We start from the raw sequence: 17320 nt of genomic DNA on the forward strand, positions 1-17320 counted from the left end.
TTTCTCCTAGTCCTATCTGATGGTGATGGGGTTGAACATGAGACCTTCTGCTTGCACAGCAAATGATCTACCACTAAGTTTCCCTCCTTCCCAGGGATTTCAGTGTTTTGGTAAACTTCTGATGAAGGCCTCATCCACACATAAGGTTCTCCATCTCCTAAAATTGTGGTTTGGAGACTGAATACAACACACATTCCTCTCTCCCTCCCCTGGAGCTAACCATGGTTAGCTTTGAAGCAAAGTTTGCAACCAAAGTTATAAAAGTTGGTTTACATATTCTGATTACACCTCCTTAAAGGGGAGAAGTGGGGAACTTACGCATGGAGGAAGAGGCAGTGTGCAAGCCCATGGCCGCCTCTTGATTTCTTAACCATAGTTGGGCTGATTTAGACACCAACTTTCTGATCTTCCTCACAAAACATTTCTGAAGCACCAGGGGCTATGCCAAAAGTGCCTCAGATATGGACGCCCCAGTGTTAGCTTAATTTTGAAACACCAGTTTAATGAATATTGCAAATGCCAAGCCATTTATGGTAGATACATTGCATTTACTGCTTGGCCACGTACATAACTGTCAACTTACAGATTTGAAAATAAGGGATCAGCAGCCAAAATAAGGGATCAACAATTACTTTGATAAAATACATATTTTGTTGCGTGCAAATGGCTTTAGATACCTATTAGGTCCATAAATGACCATATAGCATATATTCAATACAAAAAAACAGCAACAATTTGTTGTTGACAAAGCACAGCTGGACATAGAAAGGGCCCCATTACCTTCAGTAGCTTATTTAAGGGACATCATCAATAAGGGACAGCAGCGGGACATGGAACTAGGATAAGGAACTGTCCCACCAAATAAGGGACGCTTGACAGCTATGAACATAGTGAAACTTGGCTACATGTAGTTTGAGTGCTTTCTTCGCTTTGCACCAGAGGTGGGAACCAGACCCATCACATTCACTGAGGAAGCTAAAAGCATGGGTACTGTTAAGATGTGGGTGCAGGGATTGGAAACAGCATAGCCACACAGGGGGCTTTTCCAGACAGACAGCTGATGAGCCAGGACTACCCAGAGTCCCTTGCTACAGCATTTTAAGGACTACTGTCAAGAGAGACATAGATCTGCCTTCCTGCCATTGCCAGCTACTGCAGATAGCTGGAGGGTTGTTAATTTTAGAGGATAAACAGGGAACATATGGATTACAGCTTCCTAAAAAAAAAAAAAGGCTGTCACAAAAAGTTAAAGGTAAAGGTACACCTGACCATTAGGTCCAGTCGTGGACGACTCTGGGGTTGCAGCGCTTATCTCGCTTTATTGGCTGAGGGAGCTGGCGTACAGCTTCGGGTCATGTGGCCAGTATGACTAAGCCACTTCTGGCGAACCAGAGCAGTGCACGGAAACGCCATTTACCTTCCCGCTGGAGCGGTACCTATTTATCTACTTGCACTTTGACGTGCTTTTGAACTGCTAGGTGGGCAGGAGCTGGGACCGAACAACGGGAGCTCACCCTGTCGTGGGGATTCGAACCGCCAACCTTCTTATCGGCAAGCCCTGGGCTCTGAGGTTTAGACCACAGCGCTACCCGCATCACAAAAGGTTAGGAAGTTCAATATTCTACAGTTCCAGCATACCATTTACAGGGTCTGAGTAAACTCTTTATCTGTCTCTCACCACTTTGAAGGCATTAATTACATGTATGACCAACTTGCGATGTTTTGAGAAATCTTGATTTCAATCCTCAATTGATTTTAAAATGCTTCAAAAGGAGGCTCTGGTTCTCATTTTGTTAATTCTTTTCACAGCTCACATTCCCCATCTGAAGCTACTGAAGCATAAGCACCATCTTTTCTTATCCTTTGCTTTTTTTATGTCCAAAGTTTACCATTTTAACTATTATGTACCCCCGTCTTGCCACAAACACCTCTTTCGTCCATACATGATCAAAACCAGTTTTCTGATACCAAAATCTGCTCATCTAAGTAATATGAACATGCAATATAAAAGTCATAATGGGTTGGATCCAGAGTGTCCCCTCCTGCAAATAGAAGGGACTGAGAACCAGGAAAGGAAGAACAGGGTGGGAAATTATTTTTACCAGTTCCCCCTCCCCTCTGCAGCCCCTTCCTCAAATCTTCTACAACAGCATTAAAGGGGCTACAGGGATGCAAGAGACAATGTCTTCCTCTTCCATTGGTAGCATCCCATGAATGGATTCTGCTCATGGACATTCTGGATTCAAACCCATCTCTCTAACAAAATTGATTGAATAAAGTCAAGAAATTACCAGCCCCCTCTTATCAAGCTTCGTAAAGAATGTAATGAGATCTTGCAATATATTTCCATTTGGCTCCGGCAGAGTGCAGTCTCTTATATACTTCTTGTATGTACAGTTTCCATCAGTCGTCTAAAAAAAGGAACAAAAGCAAAATTAGATTGTAGTTTCTAAACCTTGGGTGGTAATTCCACACTAGTCCTACTCAAGAGTAGACTCACTGACATTAATGGACATGGCCAACATATTCATTTATTCCAATAGGCCTTCTCTGAGTTGAATTACTGCCCCTTGTACTCTATAAACACATTTAAGCTGCAATCCTAACCCTGTCTGCTCATAAACCCTACTGAACTCAATGGACCAAACCACATTGTTTTTAATAGTCCTTTAAATAATAGAATCATGGAATTGTAGGGTTGGAAGGGACCCAGAGGGTCATCCCGTCCAACCCTCTGCAATGGAGGAATCTCAACTAAAGCATAAGTTTTAATACAGATAGCTTTGGAGATAGAGAGAGAGAGAAAAAAAAAAGAGAGAGAAAGAGAATGGGTCCAGCGTATAACCTTTATCCATGGCTAAATTTGCCCCATCTTTTCCTCAAACTATGCTGAAGGGAGGGTGGGTGGGTTTGTAAATAAATGTAGGGTCAAACTAGCTGATATGTGGGCTCTGTGCCACCGCAGCTAATAGGGATGAGGCAGCTGGAGGAGAATTTTCAGTCCTTACTGGTGGGATTTTAAACAACTATTTACCAAGCTGTGTTTTATGGCTATGGAAAGGACACAAAGTGGATGGACACAACTGGATGACTCAGTATGTCTGACACATGCAGATCTTTGTACCTGTACATCTGACATGTAAGGTGCCTTGTGTGACACAGCAGCCCAGTCCCTACTGGTTACACAGCTGCAAAACTTCTCAGTATTTCACTGCTTTGATACAACCTTCCTACTTGCCATACATAGAGTAAACCAGGCATACCTGGACATCCAGAATATTAAACAACTTGATTTCTCTAGGAACAAAAGAATTGGGTATCTGTATCACCAGGTTTACACCAGGAGCCATACTTAGTCCTGGATTGCTGACCTAAGGAGTAAAGAACACAATTATGGTAGAATCTCATCTGAAACTGGAATTCAAACCAGACTCTTAACTTACATAATACCTGCTATTTTTGCTCTCTGAAACACAAACGTTTGAAAGATATGTTCACGTATCCAAGTTTTATATTAAAAGGCTTATATATCTTATGTTTCAAATCATTTTTAAAGGAGGTGATCCATCATAAGACTTCCAGAAATGAGGTAAATTTGAAGGAGAAATGATGATCAGAGATTATACAAGTAGGAGTAGCGGCCTGCGACAAAATGTTGCTGTTTGAAAGTGCTGTTCAGGATTCCAGCTACTCTGTATGTCTCTCCTCCCCTCCACTCCCAGTTTTCCTCCCTCCTACAACAGCCCATCAGCATTCTGTGCCTACTGCTCTGGACTTCTTTTTGGAAGGAGAAAAATTAGGAGGTGGAATGGACAGACTACTGTCACAACACAGCTACATTAAATTCTTTAATGTCTCCATTGAGGCCTTGTGGACAATGTTTTTCCCCTGTCCCAAGGGACATTTAAAAAGAGTTTGCCCCTGTAAATCAGGAAGCCACCTTTTCAGGAAGCGACCTTTGGGAAGAAGGGTGGCACAAAATTCAATAATTATTAATGCACCCCATGCCTAATGCATCATACGTCTACTTGGTGTAGGAAGTTAAGGTTGGGTCTGTTAAAAATCCAAAGGGTTAAAGAGCTGTTTAGGGAAGGAATCCAGAGGGTGAGGTGGGAGGGGGTGAGCAGAGATCCACTTAGTGGCAGTAGTGAGCAGGAAGAGGTTTGGCTGATTTGCTTGCCTCCTTTCCCTCTCATGGTGCAGGGGCTATAACCCGTCTCGTCACAATATACATTCTATTTTTCTCGCTATCTCAGAATTAAATTATTCTAGGGCTATATAGGAGTCCACACACCCATTTTAAGCTCCCCCCCTGCAGAATTCTTCTGTGTTTTGCCGAGTGCAAATGTGGCCTTTTCACCCATCATATTTGTAACTGGAACAATGGCAAAACTGCATGTTTTTATTACTTAACCTTAGAAAGCAACTTTGACAGAACAGTTAATTTTTCATCTGGGGAACTATTGAAGGAATTGTGTTCCAAGAATAATCCAAGGAGATATAATTGAAAGAGGCACTGCAGGTATAGCCTTACTGGCTCAGAGAGTGTCTAGCTTTATTGAAATCAGCTTAACCTACAAGGAAAAGCCCCCCCCCCCCCATGAAGTGATAAATTTCATTTAATTCACTTTTTGAAAGCGCCGAGAACAGAAAATGTGTCTGTAAGAAATATCTCTTACGTGGAAAGTGAAGTTTATCGTCTCCTTTATGCAGGTAACTGGTGAATTTTCCTCACTGGGTCCATAAACAAATGATGATGGAGATACAGATCTACAAAAAGTGTTTCCCAAAAGAAATGATAGAAAATAAATCTTGATGAAATCATTACCAGTGCATCCATTGTCAATTAGCTTCCTTAAGTACCATTTGCTACACATCTGGAATCCCAGCTCATAAGAATGGAAGTCAGTTCACAGGCAGCCTAATTCTAGTTATAGTAGCTGGGACGTGGGTGGCGCTGTCAGTTAAACCACAGAGCCTAGGACTTGCCGATCAGAAGGTCAGCGGTTCAAATCCCCATGACGGGGAGAGCTCCCATTGCTCAGTCCCTGCTCCTGCCAACCTAGCAGTTCGAAATCACATCAAAGTGCAAGTAGATAAATAGGTAGTGCAAGTAGATAGGTGGGAAGGTAAACGGCGTTTCCGTGCACTGCTCTGGTTTGCTGGAAGTGGCTTAGTCATGCTGGCCACATGACCCAGCAGCTGTACGCCGGCTCCCTTGGCCAGTAAAGTGAGATGAGCGCTGCAACTCCAGAGTCGGTCATGACTGGACCTAACGGTCAGGGGTCCCTTTACCTTTAGCTGCCTGCAAGAGGCAAGTATAACAGGGTCTCCAACTCTAGGATGGCAGGCTCTTCTGCCAACTGTGCTGAGGGAGTCGGGCACAGCTGGTGTTTATGCACTGCTTGCTGACTGGGCAGGCAAGCAGGCAATCCCGCTCAGCCAGTGAGGCACTGACCAATTGAGGGGGGCTCCGACTGGCCTGTTTAAACTTAGTTTTTTGGCAGGCAAGCCCACTCTGCAGCCAGGGAAATCCCCCAAATTGCCAGCTGGACACATGTGCCCTGGCTAGCATGGATGGCCACAGAATGCAAGGAGCCGCAACCTCCGCCCCACCCGGGAAAGGGGGTAATCAGCCATTCTCTACACTGGATGGTGGTGCCTCTCTAGGATTTCTAAGAGAATTCTTTTCCTGCCATACCTGGAGATGCCAGTGACTGAACTGGGGCCATTCTGGATGCTCTACCATCCAGTCTCTCTTCCCTTTCAGAAACCCTCTGGTCCCTCTTTACCTAGAGAGGCTTCCTGTTTCAACTGCATTCCGTCACCCATCTGCCCTTGTTTGTTAAGAGTACCCCATCTCCCAAGTAGCTCAATATTCTAAGCTCTTCTGAGAGTTTCTAAGCCATGAAAAGGTAACAAGATTGCAGAAACACTGACAGTGAAATCCTAAAGGCATGGAAATGATGTGGGAGATGGAAGTCAAACAGAACTATTCATAAGAACTAGTTAGCACATGAAGGGGTTAAGACTCAGTACATGAAGGGGTTCATAGACTCAGTTAAGTCATGCTCCCTGTTCTCTGATGAGAGAGGAAGCGAAGCCTCTTCTTGTCCCTTCTCTCTCTGTGCCATGTAACCGACCAAGGCAGATATGGCAAAGCTTTGCTCCAAGCTTAGAATACATGTCTGAAACCATATTTCTGCATTTTCTACCCAAGAGTATTCTGCCCATGTTCTCCTTGCTTCTGCTTAGATAAATTCACAAATGAGACCTTTGAATCTATAAGTAAAGCATTTTAAAACTTACTTAACACTGTGTGGTCTGCTCATTGCAAGAGGGGTAGAAATAGAGGAGCGCTTTGCAAGTAGACTAAATGGGTTATGCAAAAGGTTTAACAGCCTACACTCCTTAGGCTTCACTGTGCTGCTTGACTTTGTGAGTTTAAATTCTGCCCATTGGGACTCTCTCCTGCTGAAGAGTCGGTTGAGCCCCACATTTTGAATCCAGGCACCCAGCCAATCATTTTGTTATTCAGCCCTCACACATGGGCCACAGGGATTCATATTTTGCTCCCAGAAATATGAAGGTGGTTTAAATCACCTTATCCGAAAACCTGCTGGACTCTAGAAAAGGTTCATGCTGTCTTCCTCAAAACCCTGATTGCAGCAGTTCATTATCAGCTCTATATACACACTTGAACATTCATTAGCTTACCCATGAACACTCAGCTCAACCTCATGCTTCTGAGGCAATGTTAAAATTAGGCTGTTATCCAACAATATGTCAGTGCCCAGTTCATTTTCACTATGGGAGGAAACAAAGATTACAGTGTATCACAACACATGCACAACACACAAGATCAGATTTGGTTAGATAAAGTTTTCTGAACTGCATATTTAGTATCACTAAGAGAGAGCATGAGCCAACCCAAGAAGTCCTATTGGTCTGAGTGAAAGAGTTAAGCACATTTCCACTGCAATTTACCTAAAGTCTTATTTTTGCAACCAAACTACTAAAAACAGGTTTTATTTGGTTTTTGTTAGGACTTTTGCACATTATGTAATATATGCTTTCCATGCTTCAGCAACTCCTTGTGTAATTCCCGGTTCTGTCATTCAAATGCAGAGACAATATTAGTCTAAAACGGCAATCTGTAGCAAACAGCACTTACCAGGTTGCGTTAATGCTGATGCTGAGGTCATCTCCTGCCCTGCTAAGTGAGCTTGCATCCAACCCAAAACTGAAATCCATCTGTGGAGTAAATGAAATGCTTTAGGGTTTAAACGAATGCATCTGTATTCTATCAGCAAGCATACTATATTAGTAATATCAGTAGAAATTATATTATTGGCATTTGAACTGCATGCTGCCTTTGTAACTCATTTAATCATCAGTCCAGTCTTCAATGCACCCGCTGGGAAATGGGTACTACTGAATTCGTTTCCTAGCAAGTGTGCTTAGAATAATTGTTATGTTCAGTCTGACTTGCTGTCCAGGCAAGCTGCATTTTTGTGGCTCATCCATTTGATCAAGTACACAGCACATGGTAAACCAGGAGTGGTAAGCCACCACATTTTGGACCAGAACTGGCCTGCAGAGGGTTTTCTTGCTTTTGTTTTAACTGCCCCACTACCAGCACCCATTTCACCACTGGCAGCAGTGCTGAATGCCTCTCCTCTTCCTGCTGCTACTGAAAAAAGATGGGGGCACTTAGAGAAATGATTTGTTCAGCTGTTTCCCAAGTGCTGGTGATGGCCAAGCTCTCTGGAAACATCAGAACACTCCAATCGACTCTGAGTGACAGCACTGAGAAGCGGGAGGTGCTTTGTTCAGCACTGCTGCTGATGGCAAATTGGGCTGGGTGAGGGAAAACATTGTGGCTACTGTTTTAAACTTCTCTACGCAGGTGGCACTGTGGTCTAAACCACTGAGCCTAGGGCTTGCTGATCGGAAGGTTGGCGGTTCGCATCCCCACGATGGGGTGAGTTCCCATTGTTCGGTCCCAGCTCCTGCCAACCTAGCAGTTCGAAAGCACGTCAAAGTGCAAGTAGATAAATAGGTACCGCTCTGGCAGGAAGGTAAACGGCTTTTCTGTGTGCTGTTCTGGTTCGCCAGAAGCGGCTTAGTCCTGTGGCCACATGACCCGGAAGCTGTACGCCGGCTCCCTTGGCCAATAAAGCAAGATGAGCGCTGCAACCCCAGAGTCGGCCACGACTGGACCTAATGATCAGGGGTCCCTTTACCTTTACCTTTACCCAGCCTAGGAACGTGATGAGGAGGAAAACTCCACTTCTGTTCTGCTGATGTGCACAATACAGTTGAGATGCTAGGGGAGGCTTTGTGCCTGTCCACACACCTCTGTGTGTGCATGCCCCTGTAATGTGTGTGAGCTGAGTGTGTAACATGTGGTGTGTCTTCAAGAGTGTGTTGTGGAGTGGCCACACCCACTTCTGATCACAGCCACCACTGGCACTTGGCCCTGGGAGAGGTTTGGGCAAGGGTGAGTGAAGCCCTTAGGCCAAAATAGTTTAAGAATCTCCCTGGCAAACAATCCCCAAAGTACTACATATGCTGGCAGAATCCTATTGACTGCCATGCTTGTCACCCATGTATGCTTCATTTTGACACTGCCAGCCTGTCTACAGTTTTTAGTTCTCCAAAGAACTCTGTTTCCAGAGAGGTGTGAGCTCTGGGATAGCTCAGATGGTAGAGCGTGAGACTCTTAATCTCAGGGTTGTGGGTTCAAGCCCCATGTTGGGTGAAAGATTCCTGCATTGCAGGGGGTTGGATGATCCCAGTGGTCCCTTCCATGCCTATGATTCTATTTTCAAATGTGTGCTGACACAGATCGTAACTGCAAGGCTATTAGTTAATCATCAAAAGGGCAGTTAAGAAAAACACATGCATGTGTCTATTCCATTGCCATAGGACACAAGGTGTGTTCTTTGGTGTAAGTTAGGAGTGGGGAACCTGTGGCTCTCCAGATGTTTTTGGACTCCTATCAGCTCCAGTCAGCATGGCCAGTCAGGGATATAATGGGAGTTTTAGTTCAACTTCATCTGGAGGGTCATAAGTTCCCCACCCCAATGTAAATGATGCCAAAGAAAGTAAAATATATATATTTTAAAAAGTTGATATTTAATTTTACCTTTGACAGGTGATCTACATATAAATGCCCCACACTGCAGTCAAGTCTCACCGCATGACTTTCTCTTTCCGACACTTCACAATGTATTTGGGCTTCCTCCTGTGGTAACAATGTACAAGAAGCAGGAATATGGATGTTTTGCAAAAGTATATATTAAAAAAAAAACAAAAACCATGTTCTGAGAGACCAACGTAACAAGGTAATGGAGAGCTGCAATTGGATATCATTACATTTTTGTAGAAAGAAGCCATTGGTCGCTCAAGTCTGGATAGAGACTGGTGCTGGGTGTGTTTATTATTTTTTCTGATGAAAACTGACCCTCTCCTTTCTTACCTGCTGTAGAATTTTGGTGAAATAAAGCCCTTTGGGGAGCTGGATATGGAGGGCAGTTGTATAGGCATCATCGCCAGCATTGTACAAGGTAACATTCAACATCAGTACCCTCGTACTTCCCACTACAAGGTAGGGCTTCTTTTCATGAGGCCTGTTGGAAATGAAAAGATTGCTTTTGACTTAATTTCAAATGTTACTCAAGTACAAGAGAAATGCTCAGGCTTTCCTCTAAAGCCCCAAGCCGTACACAGGAAGCCTGTGTCCCTCCCCAGATGTCGCTGGGATCCCAACTGCCATCAACCCTTGACCTTTGGCCATGCTGGCTGGGAAGGCTGGGAGTTGGAGTCTAGCATCATCTGGAGGATCACAAGGTCCCTTTCTGCTATTATAAGCTCACAGCTGGGAAATAACTCCACTGGAGGAACTGCTATTTTCTCCTAGGAGAGTAAACCAACTCTTCCAAAATAAATCTGCTACACAAGACTACTTCAGGATGTTTAGGCCTGTGGGTTCAGAAAGCACCTGCCCTGTACAAAAATGGGATTTGATCACTTTTGCTGGTTCTCCCTGCCATCATATGGTTCTCCCTCCAGGACACCTTAGCTGTCTGTTGCCCACACATTTAGCCCCGTTCTCCAATGTCATGTCCTTTTCAACAGCTGCGTGCCACTGCAGTGTTGTCTGTCAAGAAAGCCCAACTGATCAGCTCCTTACCACACGTAGGGGCTTTCACACAATCAGGACACCTGGCCAGGCAGTTGTCCCTTGGACGTGAACAGCTAACACCTGGGCAGGGCTTATGTCATTTTGCCAAGTGGTGACAAAAAAATTACCACAGAATTTTACACAAAGAAGGACCAAAGAGATCTGATGAAGCCCGCTGGACCTGGCACCATCTCTCACCCTGACCTATCTCACAGGGCTGTTGGGGCATAAAGTTTGCTTCAGTGGATGGGTGGACAACCATACATGCCATTTTTCGCTCCTTGAAAGGAAGGATGGCAGGATAAAAATGGCCATCTCTCCTAAGGTAATGTCTTCTTGAGGGACCTTGGTCATCTGCATCTTCCTACCAAAGGGGAAGCACCATTCTATCACACACAAATGTGTAGCAAAATAGACATCTTTATGGACACTGTTGTCCTATGACCTGGTGGTGGGCATTTTACTATTCCCTGTCTGATCAAGGGGGTGTGGGGCATGATTGACCTTACCACTTGGCAAGCCTAGATGACCTAGCAAGTGCTTTTACACACACACACAAAACATTTCTATTGTAGCTTTTGTGCTGATTGTAATTGCTCTGTCTCATATTGTTAGCAATGACTGCCTTATTTGCTTCCTCTTTGCGTTTCCACTTTAAAAAAGAAAATAAAAGCACATGGCTAGGGTTGTCTGTGCTTAATGCTGTTTTTATGGCCACCTTATGCTGCACACAAGCTCTCATCTTATAAACTTCAAGTCAAGGTTAATATATAGACAGAACTCCTGCACGTGAGTGAGCAGGTCTAGCTTGCATTCCTCCTGGTGTTCTCTAATCACGTTAACAAGCAAAAAAAATATTCCTAAGAGGATTTAAAAAGTAAACTTCAATTTGACATTAAAGTTTAATTAAGACTTGCAGAAGAGCTGCCTTGAAATAGACATTTATCAAATATATTGGCTCGAGACCAACACATTAGTCAATGAACACCTTGGGGAGACAAGCTGGCACTTAGGCAGGCAGCAAAAGGTAGAAGCTCTGCATAAGAAGCTAAGTTTCAAATTAAGGAGAAACACACAACTGTTAACATTCCAGTGGCTGGATCTTGGGGTTGCAGTATGCTTCCAAGTCAAATAATGGGGTGTTCTTCCCTTTCCTATTGTGTGTGATGCTGCATTTTGCTTCATTGCCAGTGTACCACCAAAGCTTGAAAGGGGAGCCTGGACAAAAAAAGATGGCCAGTGTGGAGTATGATATTTGCACATCTAATAAAATCACCAGGTACACATCTGGGAATGTGAGAAAGCCAAACTAGATTTTTCACTAGCAATCATAGTGTGTGTGTATATATATCACAGTAAGCAGCGCAGGAGCCCATTTTAATGGAGATATATCAATGTCCATAAAAATTCTCATCCGTACAAATGTACAGAACGCTGCAACACAAATTGCTGAAAACGGTTCTTCATGATGTGGCTTATTGTGCAATGCAAAGAGAAATATATATACCACTTTGAGCTCCTTGGAAGTGAGGTGGAAGTGTAATAATTAAATAAATAAAGCATATCCAGGCTTTTTTTACCGCATAGAAATCACTAGTTACTTACCTCGGGAATGTAAGTTTTCCAGAAACTTGCAAGTTAGCAGAGCAATTTTCTTGAGAGCAAAATCTTGCAAACATGAACTATAAAAGAGAAAAACAACAATTATTTAGGGTCAAATACAATACCATATCCATACATAAAGGTAAAGATAAAGGAACCCCTGACCATTAGGTCCAGTCATGGCTGACTCTGGGGTTGCGGCACTCATCTCACTTTATTGGCCAAGGGAGCCGGCGTACAGCTTCCGGGTCATGTGGTCAGCATGACTAAGCTGCTACTGGTGAACCACAGCAGCGCACGGAAAAGCCGTTTACCTTCCCACGGAGCGGTACCTATTTATCTACTTGCACTGTGACGTGCGTTCGAACTGCCAGGTTGGCAGGAGCAGGGACCAAGCAACGGGAGCTCACTCTGACACGGGGATTCGAACCGCCGACCTTCTGAACAGCAAGTCCTAGGCTCTGTGGTTTAACCCATAGCGCCACCTGCGTCCCATATCCATACATTTTCAGAAGTAAAACCCTTTTCACTCTGAAACTCAGACTGTTAATTTAAAACAGTATTTTACTGGCAGGTCCTCACTCCTCTCTCTCATTCTTTACACACAAGTCTAGTACCTTCCACTGTCAACAACAACAAAGCAAGGGACCCAAAAGGAAACAGCTCTTTCTAGGCAACCCCTCAACAGATACCTCTGGGAGGCTCCTAACACAACATCAGCCTAAACAACATACACATGGTATTACTGACCATAAAGAGAGACTCCAAAAGGACTATCTAGCCCCATCTTCTGTTTTCACCATGGTCACTATAAATAGCAGGACCTGAATGCAACAGCAGTGATCCCACTGCACAATATACCGTCAGTGGACTGATGTAGTGCAGACAATTTTTTATTTGACTTTTTTTCAGACTGGCTTGATGCTAACTAAGATGCTTCATGAGGTATGGAAACAAATCCATTTGACCTTTCATCACAACAGTATTTGCCGAGGGAAACATTTATTAATTTGAAGGGGTTTATTAGGCTCTTAAACACTGCATTGGAGCACTTAAAATTAGATCAGGAAATGAACATATTTGCCCGGATCCAGAAAACTAGGCCAGCAGCAGAAGGCTGTGCACACACACATGCGCACACACTTATAAATTAACTGCTATTCAAAGTTTCGTACAGAGCAAGGGAAAGTATATTCCAGGGGTCAGCAAACTATGGTTCCTGGGCCGTATCAGGCCCAGCAGGCTTCTAAATCCAGCCTGGCCATCTAAGAACCCGCTGCGAAGCCGAGACTCCCAGCGAAGGCAGCGGGGGGAAGAGGCTGAGAAGCGGCGGCTCTGCCTATCAAACGGCATGCCTGGTTTACCTCAGCGTGGGGACGTCTCTGCCAATCAAACGCCACGCCTGGTTTACCTCAGGGTGGGATGGGGACATCTCTGCCAATCAAATGCCGCGCTGCGCTGAGGTAAACCAGGCGCGGAGTTTGATTGGCAGATACGTCCCCACACCACACTGAGGTAAACCAGGAGTGGAGTTTGATTGGTGGAGCTGCTGCCGCTCGGCCTCTTCCTCCCACCGCCGCTGCCCTGGTGCTGCTGTGGCTGCTCCCGCTCTGCATCCCCATGTGTGGGGCAGCAGCTGCATTCCTGGAGGACAACTGGCCTGGGCTAGGGCTCAGCGGGGCCACAGCTGCTGTGCTGCCATTGGAGGATAATGAGGCTGGTGGCAAAGTGGCCCAGGCGGTGGCCTTCACCTCTGGAGAGCAGTAGGACGAAGGGGCAGAAACACCTGCACAGGGTGGCAGCTGCAGGTAAGGCACCAGCTTGTCACTCCTGTCCAGCCCCCAACAGTGTCTGAGGGACAGTGAACCAGCCCCCTGGGGGCTGTAGTTTGCTGACCCCTTGTTTACTCTCATGGCTCTGTATCCATAGGACTGGCTTCACAAGTAATATTTCTGAAGCCATTCTCTCTAGGATAAAAATGTGTCTCAAACTGACGGTAATTGATTTGTATGAAGGATGCTACGATTTAAAAACAGAGACACTGAATGTACCTTTGCAAAATATTTCAATAAAAACAGTTTTTTAAAAAGCAAACGAAGATGGCAGTCCTAAAAGTAGCATTTTTTAAATAAACACACAGTGCAAGCTGCTTAAATCTGGACCATTCATTTATTTAATAAATTCATACTCCACATCTCCAATTCTCAAGAGCTGCTACAGTGGCCCCAAAAATACATAAATACAAAACATAAACATGGGGGGGGGGGAACATACACACAAATGCAATTGGAAACTTATTTTTCAATTCAACTGTTTTTACTTATTTTAAGTTTTCCAGAAAACGTTACGTTACAGAGAGGCATATAAATGTTGGAGGAAAAATAAATAGCAATAAGTATGCAAAACCCCCCCCCCCCATAAAACCCTGTTTCAGCTGCAAACATGCCACTTTCGCAAACACAAACATACCTTGCTGCGTATGACATCATCCTCAGTTCGTTGTTGAAGAACTGGCTGGAGTGGTGGGAGTTCATCTGAACTTTGATTCTTTAGAACATTCTCTCCGAGGTGGTAGGTGGCTTCAACATGTATAGGAGTCAAGATATCCCTCACATTTTTCTACGGAAATTGGAAACCTAATGAGTTAACAACATAAAAACACACACGTGTGCATGTAAAGAAAACCCCGCCTACCTTAGATCGCTACATGAATGGAAATAGCAGAATTTCTATGTATGTGAATGGCCACATGGTCAACATGCAATGATCCAGCAGCCGCCAGTACGGTGGGGTGGAGTCATCCTATCAGCATTGCCATTGCTCATTGTACCTGGACAGAGCAGGGCAGCAGTGAGGTCATGTCTGCAGGGAGCGAATAGCAGGGCTGCGTGGACTGGCTACACTGGTGGGTTCATGCAGACCTGACTGCATTGTCACCCCTGCTCTGCCCCAGTGCCGTCCAGGGAATCTGGAGTGACACCAGTGTCAAGAGGGTGGCTTTGCATCACCACCTTGCTGCCCACTGCTGGATGAATGCCACAAGATCATCCTACCTGCCCAATCAAAGCTGCTTCCTTTTTCTCTCTTTCTAAAATCTTACATGTTGGAACTTCATTTGTTTTTCATTTGTTTCTTCAAAAACAAAAGTTACCTTGTATTTTATTTTGAGCTACCATCTAAAGCTTGTTACAGTGGAACCTCGGGTCGCAAACATGATCCATGCAGGAGGCACGTTCCCAACCCACAGCGCCGCGTCTGCACACATGTGGGTCACGATTCGGCACTTCTGCACATGCGTGAGCGCCAAAACCCGGAAGTAACCCATTCCGGTACTTTCGGGTTCGGCGCGGTGCGCAACCCGAAAACACATAACCTGAAGCATCTGTAACCCGAGATACCACTGTATATTTCTTAAATCAGGCATAGGCAAACTCAGCCCTCCAGATGTTTTGAGACTACAATTCCCATCATCCCTGATCACTGGTCTTGTTAGCTAGGGATGATGGGAGTTGTAGTCCCAAAACATCTGGAGGGCCGAGTTTGCCTATGCCTGGCTTAAATTATAGTAAACAAGGTGCAGCCAAAGCAAACTCAAAGGTGCTTCCAATGTTGCATTTCTTCATAACATTCTAATGATGCAGTTAGAGAAGTTTCATTGGTCTGTGACTACAATGAACATACCATTCATTCATTCATTCATTCATAGAAGTGGCCAGGAAACAGCTACAAAGCTGGACCAGAGGTATGGAACCTTTAAAGGCCTGGCGACCACATTCCACTTTGGCTAATTCTTCAAAGTGGGGCCACATATTGGCAGTCATGAAAAAGATGAGTAGGGCTACACTCACACATAGTTGATGTAACCTTTTCTCTTTTCTGCTTAAGGCTCCAAACAAATTTGCTTATTAGGGTGCAAGTTCCATGGAACTTTCTTCTGAGGATGGTGCTGCATGCTCAAGGTATCATAGCCAGGGTCTTCCAGGAAAAATACCTCTGCTTAAAATCCCAGCACTGCACTGGAATAAGTAAACTGGGATTGAGTCTACTCTGTTTCTCTTGTATGTCTTTGTAAGATATACAAATTTTAATGCCAGACCACACTGTGTAGTAAGGCTCTCGATCAAAGTTCAGTTCCCAAGCAAGCTACTTTGCTTGAAACACTGAACATTACAATAGCGAAGATGATTAAATTATTCCCTGGATGGGTGAGATAGGCAGGCACTGATTGCCTTCCACATGTCTCCTGCTCTTAATTCTTATCTACAAGAAAGCTTCCACCAATTCGTATGTTATCCAATTCATATAATTTTCCACAAGGGTTTCCCTACATCTGCTCTTCATTACTTTCCATTATGCCAATTAGCTATTAATTATTATTTTCTCAGATACTGAATATGCAAGGATTATGCTCGACAGACGCTGAGGATTTATTGAACTTGAATGACTTGACTTAAGTTCAAAGGTCACAGAAGGGGGAGACACTTTCAGTATTAATGTTTCAGAACATAGAAGGACATTGCGTGAGAAGTAGGGATGACACAAGCATTTGTGCAAGACAGGTGGTTCAAAAGTTTAGAATCCCCTCTTGAAGATTTCCAAGTTGATTGCCACCCTTACATCTTTTGATAACCACCAGCTTGGATGGCTTTAAAAAGGAATTGGGCAAATTCATGAAGGATAAGGCTATCCATTTCAGAGAGGAGCTATTCTGCTCATGTCTTGCTCGTCAAAGAAACAGAACAAGCCAGTTTTTGGCAATCCTTCTCCCATCGTTGTTCAAATACTGGTGCAATTATTTTACTTCAACAATTCTATTTAGGAGAGAGAAAGAAACACACATGTTACCCTCATGAATGCTTGGTGAGTTGTGCAAGTAACGTTGTTGCTGTTGTAAATGCTGAGGCTTCCAGAAGTCGTTTCAGATGTACCATTATAGGAAAAATAAAACCTTGCTGCGGTATCTGGCCTCCTGCTAACATCCAGGCTTAGATTATAAAGCAATACTGTAAAAAAGTGAGAGAGAGAGGGGTGAAAGGACAACATTAAGAGGAAGGGTTTGGAAAGTAACTTCAGAGGCTTTTCATATTTATTAAATTGATGGCGAATGCTTTAGAATGCCAGGCAGGCTTTCAAAAGTATCATTTTCAAATCGTTCTAAAAAGTGTTGCAGATTTTTCTTTCATACCTTCAGTACATCAGCACTATCATTTGCACACTAAAAATAATCAATTGTGCGTTCTGATGAATAAATTGATGGGGAAACCCCCAATTCTTTTTTTTGTATCACATATACTGCTCCCACCATCTTATTCTAGTGAATTTTCCTCCATATTATTGGTCTAGCCACCAGCGGCGTAGCGTGAGTTGTCAGCACCCGGGGCAAGGCAAGTAATTTGCGCCCCCTAACCCGGGGCAAGGCAAGTAATTTGCGCCCCCCCCACCCCTAACCTGCCGATCTGAGTCGAGTTGCTGCTGGCGCTGCCGCCCAAACCACGCCGCTTGCCAGGAGGAGGAGGGGGGCAGAGAGGC

The 17320-nt window shown here is 44.3% G+C and overlaps 1 protein-coding gene across 1 annotated transcript in view; it reads right to left on the minus strand.

The window, feature by feature from the left end:
- ITGA4 (integrin subunit alpha 4) overlaps positions 1-17320 on the minus strand; it is a 50033-nt gene that overhangs the window by 4304 nt on the left and 28409 nt on the right. Inside the window, exons 15-24 of the mRNA XM_081023622.1 lie at positions 16637-16794; positions 14261-14410; positions 11795-11871; positions 9485-9635; positions 9152-9250; positions 7175-7254; positions 6718-6807; positions 4680-4770; positions 3264-3371; positions 2292-2411 (exon numbers count right to left, since the gene is read on the minus strand). Coding sequence (XP_080879748.1) covers positions 2292-2411; positions 3264-3371; positions 4680-4770; positions 6718-6807; positions 7175-7254; positions 9152-9250; positions 9485-9635; positions 11795-11871; positions 14261-14410; positions 16637-16794 — 1124 coding nt within the window. The remainder of the gene's footprint in view (positions 1-2291; positions 2412-3263; positions 3372-4679; positions 4771-6717; positions 6808-7174; positions 7255-9151; positions 9251-9484; positions 9636-11794; positions 11872-14260; positions 14411-16636; positions 16795-17320) is intronic.

The sequence above is a fragment of the Podarcis pityusensis genome (assembly GCF_964106645.2).
Source record: "Podarcis pityusensis genome assembly, chromosome: 1".
Taxonomy (NCBI): Eukaryota; Metazoa; Chordata; class Lepidosauria; order Squamata; family Lacertidae; genus Podarcis; species Podarcis pityusensis.